The sequence below is a fragment of the Argiope bruennichi genome, chromosome 3 (assembly GCF_947563725.1).
Source record: "Argiope bruennichi chromosome 3, qqArgBrue1.1, whole genome shotgun sequence".
NCBI lineage: Eukaryota > Metazoa > Arthropoda > Arachnida > Araneae > Araneidae > Argiope > Argiope bruennichi.
The window spans coordinates 55,362,078-55,385,670 of NC_079153.1; the positions used below are offsets into that span (position 1 = coordinate 55,362,078).

Genomic DNA, 23,593 nt, shown 5'->3' on the forward strand with positions numbered 1-23,593 from the left:
GTAAAGTGTTTACTAGCTAATGTTAGCCATTGATAATCAAAATATACATATCGCTATAGAAATTATCCGATGCATTATAATGCAAAATCTCCAATAATCTTGATAACAAATAATTGCGTTTATCCCCCCCCCCCCCAAAAAAAAATATACGAATCAGCAGGGAGCAAAATACAACCGAAGCATACTCAAAGACAACATTTGCCGAAATCAACAACACACGAACTGTAAACCATTAAAAGCAACAGCACAATAGCACTTAGCACCCCCTTCCCCCGCAATGTGATAACGTTCCAAAGAGAGGATTCAGACTGACTCGCTTTAGCCTTTCGTTTTTACATAGTTTTTCTATCAAAGCTGAAAATTTTATAGAAGAATCTTTGCATCTTAGTTTTTTACAGAGATACAATCTAAAATTTTATACATTAGAGAATATTCATTTTTGTCACCAAAATTTCGAAATTCGTCGCCAAATGTTCTTCAAGTTTGTGATCTAAAACGAAGGTCATTGACCTCTCATTCAATCTGCATCTCTTAAAAATATCTGTAAATGTCCCTTCTTACTATGATATTACATTGCGCAGCGAAAAGTATTGCAAATTCGTAAAAATATAAAATATGCAATAAATGTAATCAATAGTCGTTGGGAATTTTAAGAATAAAATTTCATTTTCTTATAATTTGATTATTACAAGTATGCTTATTAGCAAGAAAATTGTATAATGAACGTGCATTATTTATTTCTATTTCCAAATATTTTTTAAAGAATTTCTGAAATTAAAAAAAAATGTATTGAGCTATTTGTTTTGTAATGTAAAATTAAAAAAAAAATGAATGTTTTCTTCTTGCAAGGTAAGCGAAGTAAAAGCGTAATCAAAATTGGTATTCCAAACTCACTAAAATATTGAATAATCAGATTAAGAAAACCAGAAAAAAAAATTCAGAATTTTCTAAGTTTTTTTCTTAAATGTCATCATGTAGGAACTAATGTTTTTATGTTTCATTAAAATATATTAAAACTTGCGGATGAATATTTACCTTAATAGATTCGAAATAAGGCTGATGATGAGCTAAACGTATAACTAAAACAATTTTTACAGAATATAATATCGAGCATAATAGATTATAGGCGCATTTTCCAAAAATAAATGCTGATTAGAATAGTGAATTTTTAAATGTACAGGATCAAAAAATTACAATAAATCACTACTAATTGCTAAATTATATTTTTTTACAAATGTTTCTATATATTGAAAATAACGATTGACTAATTTTCCCTATATTGTGATTTAAATCTGAATTATTTTTATAATTCTAAAATTTCTGTAGTGAAATTGGTGCATATTGCAACATGTTTTTAATAGAAATATTGTTTAAAGATTAAAATTTAATCTCAATTTATTATCCTTTTATCTGGACACAATTCGTATTGTTCATTTCTATCTAGTATTGCTCTATTACAACAAAATTCTAGTTTAAGAAACAAAAACAAAACAAAAATTCACTTCATAAATTATAATATTAAAACATAAAATCTGCGATCCCTTGTTTCGATTCCTCTCTCCAACCTTAGCAACAAATATAATAATTATAATAATAACAGTGAACGGAAGAGAAAGTAAACGGTGGAGAGAATAAAACTATTAACAAGATGATTGAAGATATCGCACATGACCTAACACAGAGAGAGAAACTAACATTTAGCAATGCGACAGTTTCAGAAGCATGTCTTTATTGCAGAGATCAAAGAATTAAGTTTGTATACTCTCAATATGTTTTTAAGGACAAAAGTGCCCGATCTTTGGATGCAGATTGATTTGAAAATACAAGGAAAGACGTATTAAAAGTGGGTCTATAAGCAAGTAGATTCTTGCTTTTCTTTTGGAAGTATGTTGATTTTATGATTGGTCAATGCCTCCATTATTTGCTGCGAGGTTTCAGTGTATGAAACGTTTCCATTATGCATATTTTATATTGTTCTCTAATTAACTACTACTACTCGTAATAACTGTGGTGATCATTTACTTCAGTTCACACATATTTTAACGAAATATACTTCTCCTGGCGCATGCGCAAAAGCGTGGTAGGTTTTGGTATCTCAGAATCTACAATAATTAGAAAAGTTCATGTAAATTGCATTATTTATATTTAACTTAATAATACTATCATATCATGTCTTGAGGCTGTAAAAAATAAAAATACTTATGTATTTTGTATGGATAAATGTATCAGTCATTGCCTTTCCATAAAATAGTTAAAGTGGTTAATCGCGTCGAAACGACACATAATTTCAAAAATTCTTCCAATAGTGATTCCTCAAGAAGATCCTGAAATTGTTGGAAGTCAATCCAGGTACGAAGTCGGAGATTATGTCAATGTCACCTGTAAATCTGGCCCTTCAAAACCTGCAGCAGCTCTTAAATGGTATATTAATGGAAAAGAGGTAATATTACAATGCGATGAATCTTATCTTATCATTTTTCTATTACCTTCATTTGTTGATATGTGATGAATATTCCTTATTTTGCTATTATTACCAATATTATAGCAAAAATTATTATCGTAGTAATCTCCCGTATTCTTTTTTTGTGAATTTTGAATAAGTTTTTAACAAATAAACATTGAAATAAATATTAAGGGTTTTAAAAAGAGATAAGCTAATAATTTCGCGTTTCTAGAATTTCAAAATTTATAAGTATGTTTACTTAATCTAAGCATGATGTATAAAAAAAGAAATGTGACATATTTCCAATAACCAATTAGTTAGTAAACCGATGACATCTTTTTCGAATCTTGAAAAATTGATTATTTTCAATAAAGAAATTGAAATTTGTTTGTAGAGGCTCAATAATTTAAAATGCATATTCGTATTTAATTAATAATATATTATTAATATATTATAAATTAATATTTAATATTAAATATAATATTAATATTTAATATTTAGCACTATAATAATATATTAGAACTTCGTAATATTTAGCACTATTTCATAAGTTAGAGCAAAACATTCATAAATAGAAATATTTTTTGTTTTGCAATCATAACAAATAAAGCACCTACATAAAATGATAGATGTATAATAAGTGTTTTACAACTCATAAGTTATTCGCAACAAATATGTAGAGTTCGTAATATTTTTTTGAATTCGAATTCCACTAATATAATATAACCAAAAACGTTATATTAGTAATTTACTTAATATACAATATTTTTTCCTTCATTCCTTGGTATTAAATGTTATGATAATTGTCGGTTACGTATTCTATTAAAGGGATTTGAAATCGGCTTCTTAGACAAAAGGTGATTAATTTTATCCCCTTTATGATTGGAGAAAAAAACTGCTGTATTTTGAAATTATGAATTTTATCAATACTTTCACAAACAGTAAAATAATTACAAAGAATAGCAAAGGTAGAAATTATTATAACTAATCCTGCTACCTTTTATAAACTTGTTATTTAATGTCATTTTATTTCTCAAAGGCACAAAAATCTGTCAAATGAAACAAACGAAATAAAGCAGTTTAATTGAAAGCAAATATTTTGAATCAAGAAAAATAAATAAATACAAAATTTAGATGCCTTGCAGTTTATTTAGTTTTTAATTATGGGTTTGTTTTCTTTAGAACGAAATTTTTATCATATAACAAATACTGAAAAAATATAAGGTTTAAAAATATAGTATCTATCGATTTCTGATTTAGAAATATAATTTTATAAAGTAAGAGACACTTTAAAATACATATTCAATAATTCATGACACTTTGTTAAAGGTAATTTTCATAGTAATAGTGCATAAGATTACAATTTCAGTTCTAACATATTCAACCTTACAGTGCGTGGGTAGCCATTGGGGTACAGTTCGTATCAGTAACCGGAAAATGACCACTTTTCGACGATTTTTTCTCTCTGAGTGGTGAGACGCGGAAGGATGTGCTCATTTCCGGAATTAACTTTATTGCTAAATGCAAACATCTTCTCCTTTCATCTCACCCCTATTTTGTCGTATTAAACTCATGCTAACGCATGCGCGGAAGCACGAAGGGTTTTAGAATCTGTTGACAAATAATACGCATAATTATTTCCATTTATGAGTTTCACATGACTGTTATAAAGAACAACAATGATTGTTTGAAATCCGTTTTAATAAACATTTAAAGAAAAGACCGATATATAGCTATAGCGGTATTAGAATTAGATTTAAGCTGCAAATTTGAAAAAAATACTAAGATGACTGTTGTATGAATAGTTCTATCATTACAAATATTATCAAAATATTATTTTTTCCATTGTGAAGAATATATTGGTAAAAAAGGAACTATAATATGATGATGTGATTATATTGTAATGTGATATATGTCATTGGGCTATTGTTTAATTCTTAATGCAGCCTTTTGTCATATTTTGATTTTTTTTTAAATTGCTAGAAAAGGCAATTGAAATACTTAAAAAATAATTTTATTAAATTATATGCAGCTATACAAAACAAATATTTTGTTTTGGTAAAAAAATAAATAAATAAAAAGTCATATATTCTTGGATTACGAAATTCTTGGTTCTTTGGAATTTAAAATAAGTCGAAGCTTTTAATGTCATTGGATAATTCCCATATATCCGACGTGTCAAATGCATGGAATGTATCAATAATTATGTGATATCCGTTTTGATACTTCTTTCATGACTTGATCAAATGACCATTATCCAAAGTATTGTTTCGTGCGGATGTAAAACAGAAAAATATATTTCCAGGCTGATGCAGACCAGGAAATTTCTTATCCAACCATAAATCACGTAAACGGCCTTCAGACGTCACTATTAGGCTTGCGGTTTATGGTGAAACCGAAGGATTTATTTCAAGGTGGTGCCATCACACTCAAATGCACAGCCACCGTCTCACAAACCTACTCTACATCCAGTGAGGAACTGATTGTCGGCGAGAAATTTGTTGGCACTGCTCCCGTAATGAATACTCTGAGTAAGTATGCTAAGCCTCTCAGCTCTGTTTCTACCAATAATAAAGACGAATGTGTGTACCTGGGTGCCTCTGTGTGTGTTGATTCTCTACAGACCAAATCGTTTGATCTCGAGTTAGTAAACTTGCCAAATATGTGATATGTGCCAAGTTTGGTAACTCTATATTAGAAGGTGAAACCGGGAATACCGAAATGCAATGCGAGGGGGGGAAAGTGTACAGTGTGCTTTCTAGAGGATGGAAATGTGTACCTCGAAGCGTTTTTTTTTAAATTTTGAATTAAAATTTTGATAAATATTTACTTTATTAAGATGTTTTACACCATAGTATTTTAAAAAAATAATACAGCGCAAAAAATTTATAGTGCACTTTATGGTGATATAAAAATCTTTTCAATGATACTAATATTTTGCCGTATAATTTTGTCTTATAAAAATTAATTTTGAAAAACATTTTAAATATATTTTGTAGCAATTTATTTCATCACTGAAGTGAGACTCTATTATTATTTTTTTTTTGTAATGACTTGTTTTCCCTTATTGATGATCAAAATACGAAGATTTGGTTTATTTTTTTCATGTTAAGTAGATTTCAATATAATGAATGTCTTTAATAAACTGTGAAGTTTTGCAATATTTAAAATTAAGGCTTAACTTCAGAATTAAGTAGTGGGGGAAGAATTTTTAAGTATGCCCAATTTTAAACATCGCTGCTTTATTTGTAATATAATTAATTGATATATACCATATAATTAGATATAGAACAAAAACTATGCTTAAAAAATGCTTAGCACAGAGAACGAAATGATGCTTATATTGTAAAATAATATAAATGGTATGTCTAACAAAATTTGAAGTTTTAAGATTATTTCGACAAGGAAGCCAGTAAGTCCTAGTTACACTAAATTATTGAATTAAAATTTTAAGATGCTATTAATCATAGTGAACCAACTATTCGCCAAAGGCTGCTATATAATAATCATTTGCTTTTCGAATATAAAAGAAAACCGTCTTGTATCTTTGTGTCAGTATCTTCTGAATGGCTGAACAGATATGAAGACATCATCTTTATTTATAATCAATCACATAAATATATAAAAAAGAAATTTGTCTTCACCATTTAGGAAATACAGACAGAAATAAAACAATAATATTTGAAAAGCCTGTAATTATATTGGAAGAAAACCCTAATATAAGACTTGATAAATTATAAAAAGAAGGAAAAAACATTACCAATCTAGAAAAACTCTTTATGACTTCATACACTCTTAGTAGTTTTTATGCTTGCAATAAATAAATTTAAAAATAAGAAAGTGAAAATTATTCTAAATATTGAGACAACAATACTGGAGGCAAAAGTGGAAGATATATGGTATATTTGAATGAAAGTAACGCTACCATAGCATATCCGGGAACTATGACTGAGTCCTAAGAACCATCAATAGTATGGTGAAGCCTCTCCAGTTGGAGGTATGTCCCGTCATGATAGTAGGTAGAAGCTCACACCATTTCTGTACACTCAAGATTGGCGAGAACCATCCACTATGGCGAAAGCTTTTCATTCTCACATCAGAGATGCTCCCAGGAAAAAAAAAACCCCACTGAAATAAGAAAAGATACTTAGTTAAAAAACAAAAACCTCTCTCTATATAAAAAGTTAAAGTACGTTGTACTGGTATCGTGCATATTACTTATTGCCGAACAGCAACTGTAAAATGTACACAAACCATTATACGAATTTCATACTGCTTCATTGAACGTTATTACAACTGCACTAAATCGAATGCAACACATAACTAATTAATGGCGCAGCAAAATATTATTAGAAATTTTTAGAGCTACATCACCAAACAAAGCATTCAGTCAGAGGATAGAAGAAATTAAGAAATAGGCTTCAAACAGAAAATATAAAATAAGCTTAACCGTTGCGAGATAAGTAATCGCTTTAACCCTTTAAAGGGCCATTTTTTTCTAGTCATATTATGTTAAAATATTTTTAGGCTTGAAATTAGAATAAGAAAAGAGATTCATTTAGCTTACTAGATAAATTTAATTTGGTTAATTAATTAAGTAACAAATCAAGACGCATCATTTTGTCTGAGATAAAGAACTGAAGCATCTAAGTTTCTAACTTACTAAAAAAATTTGTCAGAACTTATGCCAACCCATATAATTTCATACAAAGATTGATAAATTTGGTGGGAAGCATACTTCCCACGTCCCTAGAAAGGGTTAAATTGACTGCGGGAATAATTGTAGTTCATATCTTACAAAACAATTACTTCACAAAAATAGTCTTTTTATTACCTTAAGACTGAAAAACATTATTTTAACGATATTAATTTCATTTGCATACAATTTCTCCCTGAAGTTAATAATATTTTTAATTTAATATGATTCAATATTTATAGCAATATTTTTAATTTTTCTGATGGAATTGAAAAGTCATACTGATATTATTATAAATTATCTCAGCTTACAAACTGGTCACCGAAGGTGGCTAGTATGTTACTAATATTTATAATCTAACAGTTAAATTAAAATTTAACAAGACAGCTTATTTAATGCAAGCTTTCATTTATATGTTTTAAAGCAAAGAATGATTTTTGCTCCATGTTCTATCATGATTTTTATTTTTGTTCCATGTTCAGAAAATGTAATTTCCGTAGCATTTTTTTTATCAAGCATTCCCCTAAGAGTTTATAATTCATAAATAAATTATACACCTACAATTCAAGGTAAATTTTTGTCCATATTGATGTGAGTTTCACTTCTTTTATTTCTTTTTCTTCGTCTTTTCCTTTCCTTCTTCTTTTATATTTTTAAGTCTAACAATGTGTTATTTAATAAATTATTTTAATAGCTCTTTGTTTTAAGAATTTGTAATATTTATAATCTTTTTAATCACAAACTGTATCTTTTCTTACATGTTATACAGTTTAAGATTAATTATGTGTACAATTTGTTGTTTATATTTTTGCTTCCTTTCTGCAATTTACGTTACAGATATTACATATTTTTTATTTCTTGTTTTAATTCTTGCTTTGTACTCTATTTCTTGTAAAATACAAGGCAAAATAAATATATATAAATTTATTAGAATGTTTGAAGTTTAATCTCAGACTTTGTGTCCTAGAATTTAAATGGTATATACTTTATAGTGGTATTTTACGTCAGATCTCCAATGTTTTAGATGATGATTATTACAATTTTATTGTATTTTCCCCATCATTCAGAAATAGTTTAGCGGGATAAAAATTGATATCATGGAAATACTTCTTTCCCCTAAAGTTTGTCTCCGTTTTGCTAATATTTGTGAAATAATTGCACTTAAAAAATATTGTTAGGAAATTTCCCGGGTTTCGTTTGGATAGTGGGGGTTATATGGTGTGAAGAACGCTCAATCACCAGGCGGCAGTAGAAAATAAAACTACGTTTATTTACACGAAGACACATAGGAGAGCACAAAGACGACAACTATATACAGCACAGAAAACGATTATCTTCAGCCGAGACGTGCAGCATACAAAACTGCATAAACAGCAACATACAACAGACAGTAGCACACAGCTTAGTTCAGCATTAGCTTCACTCCGTCGCTGCTCCGCTTATGTCTGGAAGGCCAGTTCTTCACCGTCGACTCCACTGGTCCACGACTACTCGGCAGCGTCAGGACTGCTTCCTTTTATAGGCATCAAGAGCCGGAGCTAGAAGCCTCTCAACCAATCAGGAACGTTCGAGACGTAACTCGGTTCCTACTGGACGGTTCGGAAAAATTCTCTATGTTTCGGGTATAATCTATTTTGGGGCCAAAGTTGCCAAATGGTCGCCAAGCTCTGGGACCTCCCATGGAACCAACTATGCTGGGAAGCCGCATCACAGATTCGTAACAATATGAAAAAAATGAGAAAAAAAAATCATTCCATAATCTGAAAGCTTTAATATTCATAATAGGAAAAAATTTTTTAAAAATAATTAATGAAGTTTTTTAACAATAGATTAATAGCTAAGTAGAATACAATTTTATGAAAATAAAAACCATGAACGCCATGATTCGAGCTAAGCATCGATTATTGCTGGTCTGAAAATGGGTAGAACAACAATAGGAAATATTGATATTTAATAAAATATTTTTTAAAAAATTACCTAAACAGTGTTTTGGTATACAAAAATAGTTTCATATCTTTGCATTTAAATCGAATATTATCGAATGAATTTTCCTCAAATTTTCGTATTCATATATTTGTTTCATGGGTATTATCAATAGAAAAGGTCTTATGAAACAATTCTTTTTTCCAACTTTATATTACCATTTCATATACTTCATCTATAAAATTGTAATGTAAAGTTGAAAATAACCAGTGCGAAAAAAAATTAATAATTTAAAATAGTAATATAAAGCTGAAAATATCTGACACAAAACGTACTAAATATTTTATATATGATGTGTTTTTCTCTCTTTAACATGCCAGATATAACTTCTATATTTAAATCATTCCGAAATTTTATATCTCAAGTTCTTTGATAATGTGAAACTGTATAATATTTAACCGATTTCTTTAAATGAATTATAATTCACTTTATAACGGAAATAATTTTTAGTTTTTGACTCTGAAATAAAATCTTAACAAATTATATATAAAAAAAACATAGCTGGATTTAGATTAAAATGCAATAGCTTATGAATGTAACAGATTTTATTTTCCAAAAGAGATATTGCTAGAAAGATGCAAATAAATACTAAATTTTCTATTTATTTTAATAGCGTGTTAATTCTTAACTGCATCATAGTCTTAATAATAAACTATATCTCTTAGAAAATATTTATTCATTTCATATTTGCAGTTGATACTTATTTTGTCGCAACAAAGAATCGTATTTAGGAAGTATTCACTAGGATAATCAAGGGATTCTGAATAGAACAGTTAAGTTGTTACATATTTCAATGCTCTGCAAGAAGAATTTCCCTATACAGAAGCTGCAAACATAAATATTGTAATAAAGCCGTGAAAGGAATTAATGGAAGCTTTCTAAATTGGATTAGGAAATTTGGGGAATGGTATTTTCTTTTCTAGTTACATCACTAACGTTTACAAATTATAAGAAAAATAGATATTTCATTTAGGAAATGAACTAACAGTTAAAGCTTTAAGAAACGTTTTATTTTTATAATTATAATAAACTACTGTGTATGTTCATTCGTAACCTTGCATGCATGATACATAAATTTTTACAATAAATGTATAATATTAATTTAACTTTAATATTACAATTACTTAATGGATCATTAAAATTATGACTATCTCTTTCCATATACAGTAATAATTATAATAATTAAGCAAAGTTTAAAAATAAGTAATTTCTTGAAAAGCCTAAATTACTCTATGGATAATTAATTAATGAAACTTAAAATAAGAAGAAAAACTGAGTGAAAAGAAAGTTATTCATACATTTATATTTTTGCTATACTTATTTCTAATTTAATTGTGAATTTTTAAAAAAAAATCTACAGCGAATTCCATATTTAATTATCCTTTATGTACATGAATGATTAATATAAAGAGTGTGTTTTTCTGCATATGGTAATTTTTAAGGCAGATATTGAACTTACAGTGATTAAATGTAGTACAGATGTACCAGGGGATTATATGCTGTTCATAACAAACTAGAACTTATAAATTTATTGAACAAACTTTTATCTATAACTTTTGAAAAGTAATTCATTTAATAGAACATTTTTTACGGCGATTACAAATTTAATTACCCTCTAAGTTGACGTGCTTTTATTTCATATAATTTTGATATATTCTGAATAGTTTGTTTTATTAAATTCCAGCCGTTATAACAAAGGACGGTCCTCTCATCACTGGAGGGGAATCTCAATATCGTGTTGGAGAGATGCTTAACTTTAATTGCTCATCAGCAAAATCAAGGCCAGCCCCGACACTTCATTGGTACTTAAACGAAGAATTGGTAAGTATGTATTTAATGCGATTCCACAATTTATTTTGTGGATAGGATCATTTTTAATTAATATTGTCACGTAGGTTCTTTAGTGTGGAATTCAATGACACACACAATAAGTAGAGCTAAACCAATTTATTAACTCAACTCTGAACTCAGAACACAGTGACTATACTAGCAGGGGAAGTTCCAGAATACTTTCTGGAGACAGTAAGAAAAGTCCAGAACACTTGTCTGGTAAACTAAAGAAATGTCTAGAATCTTCTGGAACATGAAATAAAGGAAAACATAAAATCAAGGAATTAAATATTTACACTGACGGTGAATCGCATTGTCTCTAACGGGATTCGAACTTACGATCCAGTGCTATGGCCATTCGGCCATGGAGAGTCGACTGCCTCTTTTCAAAGTGGAAATATTATAAAAGGTAAATCCGTCTGATGGGTATAAAGTGAAAAAGCGCAGCAGTTTCAGTAACAGATAACTACGCTTTGTTCCACCGGAACACGCAATAACAAACACACAACCGAAGCATACCCAAGAACACCACTTGCAATAAACTGCAGCAAATGATTATTAGTCAACCGCAAAAGCATAAAGCTCTCGGATAGAAGTCACTGGAGAATCAACAATCCATAGAGAGCCTGAGTTTAACTACTGCCTCTTTAAAGTCAAGAGGCAGTAGTTAAACTCAGGCTCTCTATGGATTTAGACTATCTCCTCTGACTTTAGACTTCCTCCTCTGCTTTTTTTAGCTCACAGGACAGGGCATCAAATAATATAGAATAAAAATTGGAGATAGAGTTCTAATGTAGATATCGTTAAGATCCATGAGTAATCAGGAATCTTGATTTTTCTCGCCAAGCCACAAAACGTTTGCCAAGTTTATCATTAAGATCGGTGATAATTAACCTGGCATAAATTCAGCAGCCATTAAAATATGTGTAAATTTGTTCCTTACCTAGATATTAATTTTGGAGTGGATGAACATTATAAATTCAAAACGATATGCTTTAGAAAATAGAGTAAGCAATTCAAAAGCAATATTAAAAAAAAATATTGGGGACTTCATTTGATTCAGACAGGCCATCATGTAGAGGAATTTGACGTATCATTGAATCCTTTAATGTCAAATAACACTTACATTAAAAATTGGTTTTAATGTACTACAGGACTTGAATGTTTAACAGCAACAGAGACAATAATCATTTGACTGTAAAGAATTGCCCAGTTAAATAGCAAGGTAAGATGGTTATCAAAATAATAGAAATGTTTATGAATAAAAGCGATATTTAAGAATGCATTTCGAAAGAATTAAAATATAATCCTAGTTACCATTTTTTATATATAAAAATTAGATATCATAGTAGTATGAGATAGATTTAGGGCAGTTGTATGCGTCTTGGATTATTCTCAAAAGCCTAAAATTTCAAATTTCAAGACATAGGGCAGATTCCTATAACTTCAGATAACATTATAGGAACTCGACTGGCTAGACCAACTGTCACCGAAACATTCAAGCGTTCAGCCGCTTCTAGAGAAAGGCAATGAGCTTTCATACAGCAGAGAAAGAAAGCTCGTCAAATGAAAATAGTGGGTCGAAAGAGAAGCTGAGTGAAAGAGACTGAAAGGTATTGAGCGGATCGTAATGTCTTAAAAGAAAGCAACAGCAGCCGGAGTGATCGCAGAGCTAAGTCAGCATCTAATTTCGACAGTTTCAGTAATTACAGTTAGAAGAACCTTCATAAATAGAGCATTTGTGGCAGAGCAGCAATTCCCAAGCCACTTATCATGGATGTTAATGCCAAACTTTGTCTACAGTAGTGCCATAATAAAAAAATAATTTCGTCGATTAATAAGTGCAAGATAAGTTATTCACACTTTTCCCCGCAATAGAACGGGTCACGTTTGAAGGATACATGCACAAACGTATGATTAGGATTGTCTCCTTCCAACTGTCTGGCATGGAAGCGGCTCTGACATGATGTAGGCAAGTAAGGACGCTGATTTTTTTTCTTCTGATCCATTGTAATTCTGAAAGGAAGGATCACTAGGGAAAAGTTTGCTTCCCGCAGGAGATGGGGCTTTCTTACAAAATGGCATCTTGGTTGGTTTGATGAAAATGAAGAGGAAATGAAACATCTATCTTGGCCCGCCCATACCCCCGTTATCAATATATTTGAACCTTTATGATCTATTTTAAAGCATTGAATCTGAAATTGATATCCTTTAAACGGCATCTCACCATAAACTCACACAATATCTCCATGAACAATGGCACAGTATTCCTTTAAAGACTATTCAGTATTTCTATGTTACGATTCTCAGGCGACCCAAGCTGTATTACCTGCAAAAGATGGCCCTATTCCTTAATAATAACAATTCTTGAATTCATTTCTGGTGTTTCCAATTTTTGATAATAACCTGTATCTGAAAAATATTCTTTTATTAAAAACTCTGAAGCAACCTTATTATATTCACATTTTAATTTGTTAGAATTTAATAATAAGTGTTGAACATCTTTAATATTTTTTTGAAAATTTAAGAAAAATTTAAAAGCCACATAAAATTCAACAGCTTTGTCTAATAACGATTTAGCATCAAGATGAACAATAAAAGAAGTGAAGTGAAAAAATCGCAAACTGAAAAAAGAGCCAACGAGATTTAAGTAATTATTAATAAGGAAAGTTAATTTTCTTAAATTAGGTTTGTTGTTTCTTATGGAACTTAGACAAGCCCTCTCTTACGAAGACAGCGATTTAAGCTGATATGGGGTGCGTCTTTTGTTTTAATAGCGCCAACTAGGGCCAAGAATACGACTTTGCCACTCACACATCACTCATTCACTTGCACAACCCCTTTTTACAGGAGGGCATATTCACACAACTCACAGATAGAACAACCGTGCCCGAACCAGGACTCGAACCCAAGACGCCCAGATCACGGGGAAGACGCACTACCCCTATGCCAGGAGGCCGGCTCTTAAATTAAAAAAGAAACTAATCCACTGTTATAGATTAGCTATCATAAAAGCATATATGAATATATAATATTTACACATGACCTGCTAAAATAAGGCAACAGCTGGGAAGTTAGGGATATTCATCACAGGTGCGACTTTTTTGTATTTGGTTTGAATGCACATGATATCAAGTTACAAGAAAATTTGGATAATGAATAATAATTCATCAGAAGGAGCGATTGATAGTAAAAGGTTATGATGTTACTTATTATTTTTTAGCTCTATCGTCTGTTTCTAAATTATTTATTTGATCTTTGATTGCGAATCTCGATAACCGAGTGGATAAGGCTTTGGGAATGGTGGCTTTCAGATTCGAGATCCTTTTCCACCAAAAAGCCACCGTGTAAGCGGTCTGGTGCACGTTAAATCCGTCGAAGCGAAACATTCTCCCGGTGGTGTTCTGCGGAAATGTGGAGATGGTTGGCACCAGCTGAAGTGTCATCCTCTTCATCCGATCGCGGTTTAAAATTGGGAGATCAATCCCAAAATGGACCTAGTGTTGCGTTAAAATGGGATATTAACATTACTAAACCAAATTGTTCGTTAATTGCAAGTAATTTTACGCGTTATATACAGTATGTTAGATGTAACTTTTGCTCTTGTTAAAGGATTCCAAAACATTAGATGAATATCAGCTATCTAAGACTACCGTCAAAGGTCTTCAAAAAGATTAATTCATTTAACAATTAGAAAAAGAACACCTTATTAGAATGTCACTAAAAGCCACTTAGAATACTTTTAAGGATGTAAAGCAATATTATATATATATATATATATATATTCAAGTCATTTCCAAATTTTCCCCATTTGTTTTTAAAACCATAATATTCAAACGAAGATAATAATTAAAAATTTATATTTATATAGAAATGCAATATTAGTAGTACATCAGTTGAAGGAAAAATCCTCTAAAGCCATGGCAAAAGATCTGATGAGAAAATTTGGAGATTTTCTTTACGTTCAAGATGATTTCGGGGGAAAGATTTTTTTAACTAGGCTATGCTATGAGGTTACTTCTCAGAATTCACAGTCAAGTTCAAATAAATATCGTCCATTCGTCTACTTTTTCAATAAAAACAATTAGATAGTACTCGGAGAGGAAAAGTTATTCATTTTAAATCTGTAACTGGCTCAAAATTCATCCTGTAAATGGTAATATTCAGTCCATGAGATGAGATAAATCCCTCTGCCATCCTTCTTCACATAACTATACTATACTTTACTATTCTTTCGGTTACAAAATAGCCTATTTTGCTGCTGTATCTAATGTATAGTTCGTCACCTATATACATTATTTGCACAATGTCAGGGATTTTCCAGTAGTAAAGAAATAAGCAAGAATTCATTATGAATTTCATGCTGTAGAAAAAAAATTTAATTTATCATATTTATTAATGTTTCAATGTTTTCATATATTCAACAATGAATATTCCTAAAAAATATAGATACTCTAAATAAGGAACAAAGACTAAAAAATATTTTGCTTTCTGGGAAAATATGAATGGAGTAAGTTAAAAAAAAAGATTTACAGCTTAACCCTTTCTATGGCCGTGGGAAGTATGCTTCCCACCAAATTTATCAATCTTTGTATGAAATTATGTAGGTTGGCATAAGTTCTGACAAATTTTTTTAATAAAACAGAAACTAAGATTCTTCAGTTCTTTTTCTCGCACAAAATGACGTGTCTTGATTTGTATTTAATTATTAATCAACCAAATTAATTAATTAACCAAATTAAATTTATCTAATAAGCTAAATGAATCCCTTTTCTTATTCTAATTTCAAGCCTCAAAATATTTTAACGTAATATGACTAGAAAAAAATGGTCCTTTAAAAGGTTAAAAGAATCACTTAGATGCAACTTCAGAGAAAAAAAGTTACATAAAGATATAATTAGAACTTCAAAAGCAGCAAAGCAGAGCAAACTATACCTATTGATAAGTATTAGACCTACATAGAAATATTTAGACACATTTCAGCTGCGTGAAAAGTTTATTTACTAAAAGAACTGTTGTAACTTTCAGATTACCATAGAAATGGAAATATTTCCTCAATTTTTTAAAAGATACCATACGAAACAAATGCATTTTAGCAAACTATGGAGTTAAAGTAATCAGCGCTATTGTATACATATTAGAAAATTTTAATGAATGTATCTAAAGGGGTAAATCTTTTAATTTATTTAAATATTTGTTGATGTATCCGAATTTTCAAATTAAGATATGTGACAAATATTTATTTGTAAAACTCTATATAATAGAATCAATATCAGTTCATTTCTTATTAGTGCTAAAATGTTTTTTGATTCGTTTGATGAAATGTTTGTTTTGATTATCTTATGAATTAAATATGTAAGTTTTCTTTTATCGAATTATGATGCTGTTCCCTTAACACTATCAATACGATGTGTTTGCATTGCCCATTTTACGAAGCTAATAATCCTGTGTTGTCTGGATATCACAGCCAAACTTCCTTCCGTTTAATTAAGTATGATTGATTGAATAACCGTAGTACGTGCTTTGTCCCTTCGAGACGCTCGCCATATATATTTGGGGGGGGGGGGGTAAGTAAGTTTGAAAAGAAAATTCAAAGGATATTCGTGAATAAATTTGCTTATCTTTGCTGTCAGTTAAGTGGAGATGTCGCTTGTATAACAACTCCTTCAGAGCGCTTCTTGTCATTACGATATCTGAAAGGGTAGAAAATCATTCTGGTCTTTGAAAGAGGACTTTTTCGTATACTGATGTATCTGAATTAAAATTATATTAGGAATGAGAGTATTAAAAATATTTTAAAAACTGTATATACCTTTAAATTCCATGCATATTTCCTAAAAGAAACACAGGAAGGAAAAACAGAGTGAGTTTAATTATCCAATATTATTAAAACATATTTTTAATTGTTTGACGACTTATTTCAGTTGAATACGGCATTTCATACCCCAATAACTTGGTTCCATATCACATTTGCAAGTACTATCCGAAATGGTCCAATTCATGAGGAGTAATTTATGCTTTGAATTGCTTTACATGCCATATAATCTTTAATTGCAAGGTACTTTATAAGGGTATATATTTCCTTTTCAAAATGAGCACTTGATTCCTACGTTAAACTGACGTGGAACATTTGAGATGACCATATGACCATGAATTAATAGAGTGGAATTAATAGAGTTCATTTGATTTAGGAATGCACCTAACGTTATACAAAGATGATACGGCAACAATCGTTCGGCATTTAAAATACATTGCATAAACGATCATGAATATAAGTTAGATGGTCATGTCACTATTGAAATTCTCTGAGAAATCCAAACACAAGATTATATGTTAAAATAGCGTCTGTAAGGGCAAAGGCAAATCGGTGCAAATCGTAAACTTTTGAAAGTTAGAACTTTATTAGAAAGCAGAGGAGTTTTGTTATGCATATTTTTTATGTGTCTCTATCTAAAATGCACTGTTATTGAAAGAAAACTTGCATCTCTGCCGTAACGATGTTAATTTGAAAATGTATAATATAAAATCTCAAAAGAAGCGATTTACAAAAGAATTTTTATTTTTTATGATCTGCATCCGTTTGAAAATTGGAAAGATGATAAAAATATTTTAAATGATATGTTCTTTGAAATACTCACAGTTTAATATTTTTTTTCGGTACAAAAAAGCATTTATTGACACTAATTAGCATATTATTCTATATATAAGATTTCATAGAATCAATATAAATTTTAAGTCTTAATCATCCTGCTTTATAAATTGAATTTGTATCTGAAATTCAAAATGATAATTAAAAAAAATAGAAATATTTCCTCGCAACACTTAAATTAATATAAATAATAAATTATCCACTCTGCAATCGATTGTTAATTGAAATGAAATGGAATTTTTCTTATCTTATACTTTAACATAAATTTGTTCTTTGATTTAACATAAGAAGCTTAAGACAGCATTTCATGGTGCTGCCATTAAAGTCATATACCTGTAAAAATCACAGAGAAATAATGTTAAAAAACAAATTTCAAGGTATTATTATAAATGGTCATATACCTATGAAAATCACAGAGAAATATAGTTTAAAAATAATTTTAAAAAGCATATTTCAAAGTCGTATTATAAATGGCCTCCGAAATAGAATTGGTGAATCGAAATGGCAATATCGTCTAGTCTTTGAAACCAAGCGTTAATCTAGTTATGTTTCAGACAAATAGAATTACTTTACAGTCTATGAGGTATGATATTCTATTTAGAGAAGCCTTTTATTCGGGAAATTCATTAGTCATATTCTGCATTATTTCTTATCAATATTTCTTACTAGCCTAAACTTTAAGAAGTGGTTTCATTTGAACTTCAAAAATCTTGACATATGACTTATTAACGTAAGAGTTTTAACACAATTTTTTTTTATATCATAACAGATAACAGTTAATATAACCAAAATTCAAACATCGTTTTTTTAAAAGAAAGCCTGTTGCATGTAAATACATATTAAGTTATTTTTAAGATTTTGAAAAGGAGATATGCCGTTATCTACATACGTTATAAATGTTTATTGTTCTCTTTAAGGTTATTTGCTGGACCTCATACGATTATTTTAATACTATGTTAATACTAACATTCTAAGTAACAATTCGAGATTTTCATAAAAAAAGACTTATGACTCGCTTACAATTCCTCAAAAAAATGAACATACCTCTCAAGATATAATTAATACTATTATCATTGGAAAATAATGTTTATCAGCAAGTGGATAAAATATATCAATTGCTTTTTCTTCCTGTTTTATTTTATTTATTTAGTTTTATGCCTATAAAATTGAAACTTTATGATCGATTTTTCCTCCATTTCCTGCTGCGCAACTTTGTACATTTAATGTGTTCTAAATAATATATTTTTAGTATAGCTCTTAATGATACGTTTATAATTAAATTTGCTATAAAAGTTTCGAAAATTCATAGTTTATGAGTTAATCTATAAATCAAATTTTGATTCTAGACAAGAGGTGCCATCTGTTACAGAATGTGGAAAAGTAAAGTGATTAAAATTATTTAACATATAAATTAATGATTCACAAATTCCGAAAGTAATAGATATTCTATTTTTATTACATCAATACGAATTATGTTTTAAAAAACTGTCTTTACGAATATGATTTCAATAAAACGATACAATCGGTTTCGAACAGAAATGTTATATAACAAAATTATATGAAAATATTTTTCATTTATGCTCAATTGTAACATTTTGTTCATTGCAGATATTAACATGGAGGAAATGCAGAAAAGATATTTATTACACTATTTTAATATTAGGAAGAAAAAAAAAAATGGGAAAGATTCGAACCTATAGTTTGAAATTTTTTAGATGATGATGTTTTATGTTTGATTCGTCTTTACTATTTTATTTTTTAAAATTTGCTCCCAATTATAAAGCAGGCATAATTCATATTTATCTGCGAGAAAAAAAATCTTTAAAGTAGGATGAGTGTAAATTTAGCAACTATCAACAAATTTAGAAAATCTTCCTTAAAATCTCAAATTGCAACCACAGGGTGTCTTATTAGTGAGAAAAACTCAACTTGTATTTCAGTTATGACTCAACGGTTGTTTCCCTTCTGCTGAAAGAATGGGAAATTAGATTACTCTGAAAGAAGGGGCGATTCCATTCTGCTTCCGCAAAGAAAAACTTCCTCGGGTTAAGGCACTAGAATTTCCACATTAGCTTGGTTCACGGAGTTACATTATTTGAAACAACATCCAGCATATTTGAATGTAATTGAACATTTTCCAGTGTTAAGCATTCTAAGTCATTTTGCTCATACTCACATTTACTTACCTTAGGTGAGCGACGAGTCCCTCATCCATTACCCAACCATCCAGCATCCAGACGGCGAAGAGACGTCTATTCTGGGTCTCCGTCTGAAAGTTCAACCAAAGCACCTGGACGCCAACGAGGAGGTGCGTCTCAAATGCACGGCCACACTGTCTCGTGTCATAAATGTCAGAAGTGACGAGAGGACGGTTGGAGGAAATCACAGGAATTCTGGATTACAGGTGGCTGAGAATTATGGAAAGGGTATGAAAATCTCTTATTTCTTTAAATGTATCGTGAACGAGATTACATCCTTGTAATATTAAAACCTTTAGATTAACTTAGTTTAACCATAGATTAAGTCTAGAGCTTTTAGAAAATTGTTTTGAATATTCAGCTTTTATCATATATAGATAAAAAAAATAAAAGTCTCTTAGTTTTCGAAGATACGGAAAGATTATTTGTGTTAAACAGAATAAATAAACCGTACAAAATAGAATTCAACTGTCCACTTAAATCGGGAACTCCAGATTATGTTGTTTCCTATGATAATACAGCATTTAGATAATTGGAATATCTCCAGCTTCTATCATACACAAATAACATAAAAATTAAAACCCTCCTAGTTTTCGAAACATTATTAAATTCGTATATAAGGCTTCGAAGACACGGAAAGATCTTTAAGCTAAACACAATTAATAAACAGCGCGAAATTGAATTGGAATATCTACTTAAATTGATGATTCCAGATTATGTTGTTTCCTATGAATCAACATTACGATTGTTGGAAATGTTTTTTGAAATGTTTCTTATCACAATGATTTACCAGAATCAACAGCTTACAGAAAAATCAGTCAAATGAAACAACTTATCTTTGTGAAGATATTTTACCGTTTACCCTTACAAAGAAAAGTGGTAATTTTTTTTTCAAAGTGTACTGTATTGGATTTGGAATAGATTTTGAATTACTGGATACCAAAAAGGCCAGATAATGTCTCTAAAGAAGCAATAACATGAAATGAAGATTTTATCTGTCTTTAGACGATATATGGAGAATGAAGATGGCTCATAACATTTCAGTTAGAGTAGCACAAAATAACACTAAGATCGTCAAAGAGAGTCAAAATTCAAGTAACTTACTCGACGTTCCTTCATAAGCAGAGAGCAAGTAAATTGAAACCATTCCTATTTTGTTCATGATAGGTCACAATGGATGAAGGTAAATGGCTATAGTAAAAGTAGTAATAGAAGTAAACATAGTGACATTAAATCACTTAAAAAGAAAAATTAACGAGTAGAAAGTTCAAAACAACAATTCTTGAATCATTTCCTTAAGTTCTCGATAGAGCCATGGAGATTCGTTCATTTTAATGGACTGTGTCACTGGAAGTCTTTTGTTGGCTTTTAGAACAGAATGATGTATTTAATTATTCAATCTAATTAAAAACAATACAGCATGTATGGCAAAAAAAAAGATTATTCGTCAATCAGTGTCTTCTCTGTCAATTCGAGAACGAGAGAGAGAGATGGAAAATTGTACTTCAGAAACTCAAAAGTAAATACATAGGAATAAATACATTTTTTCATATGGTATAGTGTATATTCTTTGCATATATTCTTTATATGATCAAAGTCCATTATCAATTTCTCTGATATTTCTAGATAGAATCGATAATTAAATTTTCTTTCTCCTAATTTTCAAATTTATTAAATTAAAATGCAAAATTAATCAGAAAAAATAATATTGAATAAGTTTATTTCAAAAAAAAATCTGCTTATAAGAAATCGGGAATGCAATCTTATCAAATGACATCACAATGTATCAAGCGAACAGATCTTTGACAAAACTCATACTAGCGCGATTTGTTATTTTTCTTTCTTGTCTGGAGACATTTCCCCTTTCCCTCTTAAGCTTTCATATTATTTTTTTTTATTTGCGAATATCAGTACCTTCTTCTTGCGTAGAGCCGACCACCCCGACACCACTGAACGTAGCAGTATCGACAGGATTTGTCGAATATCAGTACCAATCGCCAACAGGTGATTTTTTCATCGAATTCAAAAATAAAGTAAAAGAACCAACAGTAATCCACAAATTTCTGACCTTTCTATCAAAATAATTTGTTTGTCCGAGGTATACTCACCATTTCTATAACAGAAAAGTGCTTAACTTGTTGATATTATGGTGCTATTCTTTTCCGCAAAAACTTTGACAAATAAATAAAAGTGAGAAAAGCTAAAATGACTTGAGGGATATACCTATTCATCATAAATAATTTCACCTAAACGTATTGATGATAAAAAATGTCGTGATACATATTGTTTCAAGGAAATGGAGATTAAAAAAAAAAATCGCATAATAAATGGGACCTGACGTCATTCTAAGGGATGTCATCTTATACCACCAGAAGCTCATAAAAAAGTTAGAATATTAAAAAAAATAATTTCATTGATATCTTCAGCCTCATTACCTTTTATATTATTATAAAAGGTAATACCTTTTTTAATATTATATTACCTTTTTTCTCTTGTAATAAATACAACTATGTATAAGATTGCAGGCATCCAGGCATAGGGTAGCGCATCTTTCCTATGATTTGAGCGTCCCGGGTTCGAGACTGGTTCTGATATGGTTGTTCTTCTGTGTTCTATCTGTGAGGTGTGTGTATGTGCCCCGCTGTAAAAAGGAGTTGTGCAAGCGAATATGATGTATGAAGTAGCTAAATCGTACTTATGGCCCTAAATGGCACTACTGAAAAAAAAAAGACGCTCATTCGGCTTAAAATAGCTGACAGATAACTGTCAGCAGGCTTGTAAAGTGCCACAAGTCACAACACAACGTATAAGATTGCATTTCAAATATATTGTTATATGCGAAATGCCTTGATATATATTTCTGTCACAAATAATCTTTCATAAAAAATCTGTCCCTTTCATCTTTCTTTCAGTTTTCTTTGATTTTTAAACTTACAAAGAAGATCGATCGATCTTTTAATTCCAGAAATTAATGACTAAAATTTTCAATCATTGGAATTATTTGCCATGTTGCAGAAGTTTTGTTCTAAAATCAGGTTCTAGGAATCACAAATTATACTTACTTTTACTTTGAAGAAAGTATTTATTAACTAATTAGTCAAGCTTTTCTTTAAATTAACTGATAAATGTGAATTTCCAAGAAAATACATTCTTTAATTACTCAAAATTTTCCATTTTCATAATTAGCCTGAAGCATATTTTCAAGCAAAATAAAATTTAATCAATACACTTGTTTAAAACTGATCTTATAATATATTTTTTTTATTAGCTTGAGAGTTTCATTCGATACTTTTGTTTCTATAGTAACCAGACAGAAGAATCTTTATGCCTTTTACATTTAAAATACTTTTGAACTGCGGTCACTTTTATGATTTAGATTATTAACTTTAAATTAGTAGAAACAACTGTATTGAACTTGCCATTTTCTTTCATCATGTTATAACTATTTCTGAAATATATTATCTACTGTTTTTATTCAAATTTCGCTTTTATATTCATTCTAGAACTACCACATTTATTTTCCATAAAATTTCTAGTTTGATAATTTGAAGAATTATTACTCCTTTTAATTTCGTGATGTGAGTTTCTGAATAATATTTTAAATTAAAAAAAAACGTTAAAATTAAATCCTAAAAGTGTGAATTGCTATTGGAAATAATGTAAAACAAATGCGAATTTCTCTTGCATTTATAATAATTTTATTAAATATTTTAGAGTTTTAATATTATTTGCTTTTGGATTATTTTAAATGATTTTTTTAATCTTCTCCCGCTTTTAAGGTTTTGTTAGGTGCA

General features: G+C 29.7%; 1 protein-coding gene across 1 annotated transcript in view; it reads left to right on the plus strand.

The window, feature by feature from the left end:
• LOC129963995 (synaptogenesis protein syg-2-like) overlaps positions 1-23,593 on the plus strand; it is a 314,287-nt gene that overhangs the window by 284,744 nt on the left and 5,950 nt on the right. The window contains exons 4-7 of the mRNA XM_056078638.1: positions 2,307-2,440; positions 4,749-4,974; positions 10,807-10,943; positions 19,793-20,027. Coding sequence (XP_055934613.1) covers positions 2,307-2,440; positions 4,749-4,974; positions 10,807-10,943; positions 19,793-20,027 — 732 coding nt within the window. The remainder of the gene's footprint in view (positions 1-2,306; positions 2,441-4,748; positions 4,975-10,806; positions 10,944-19,792; positions 20,028-23,593) is intronic.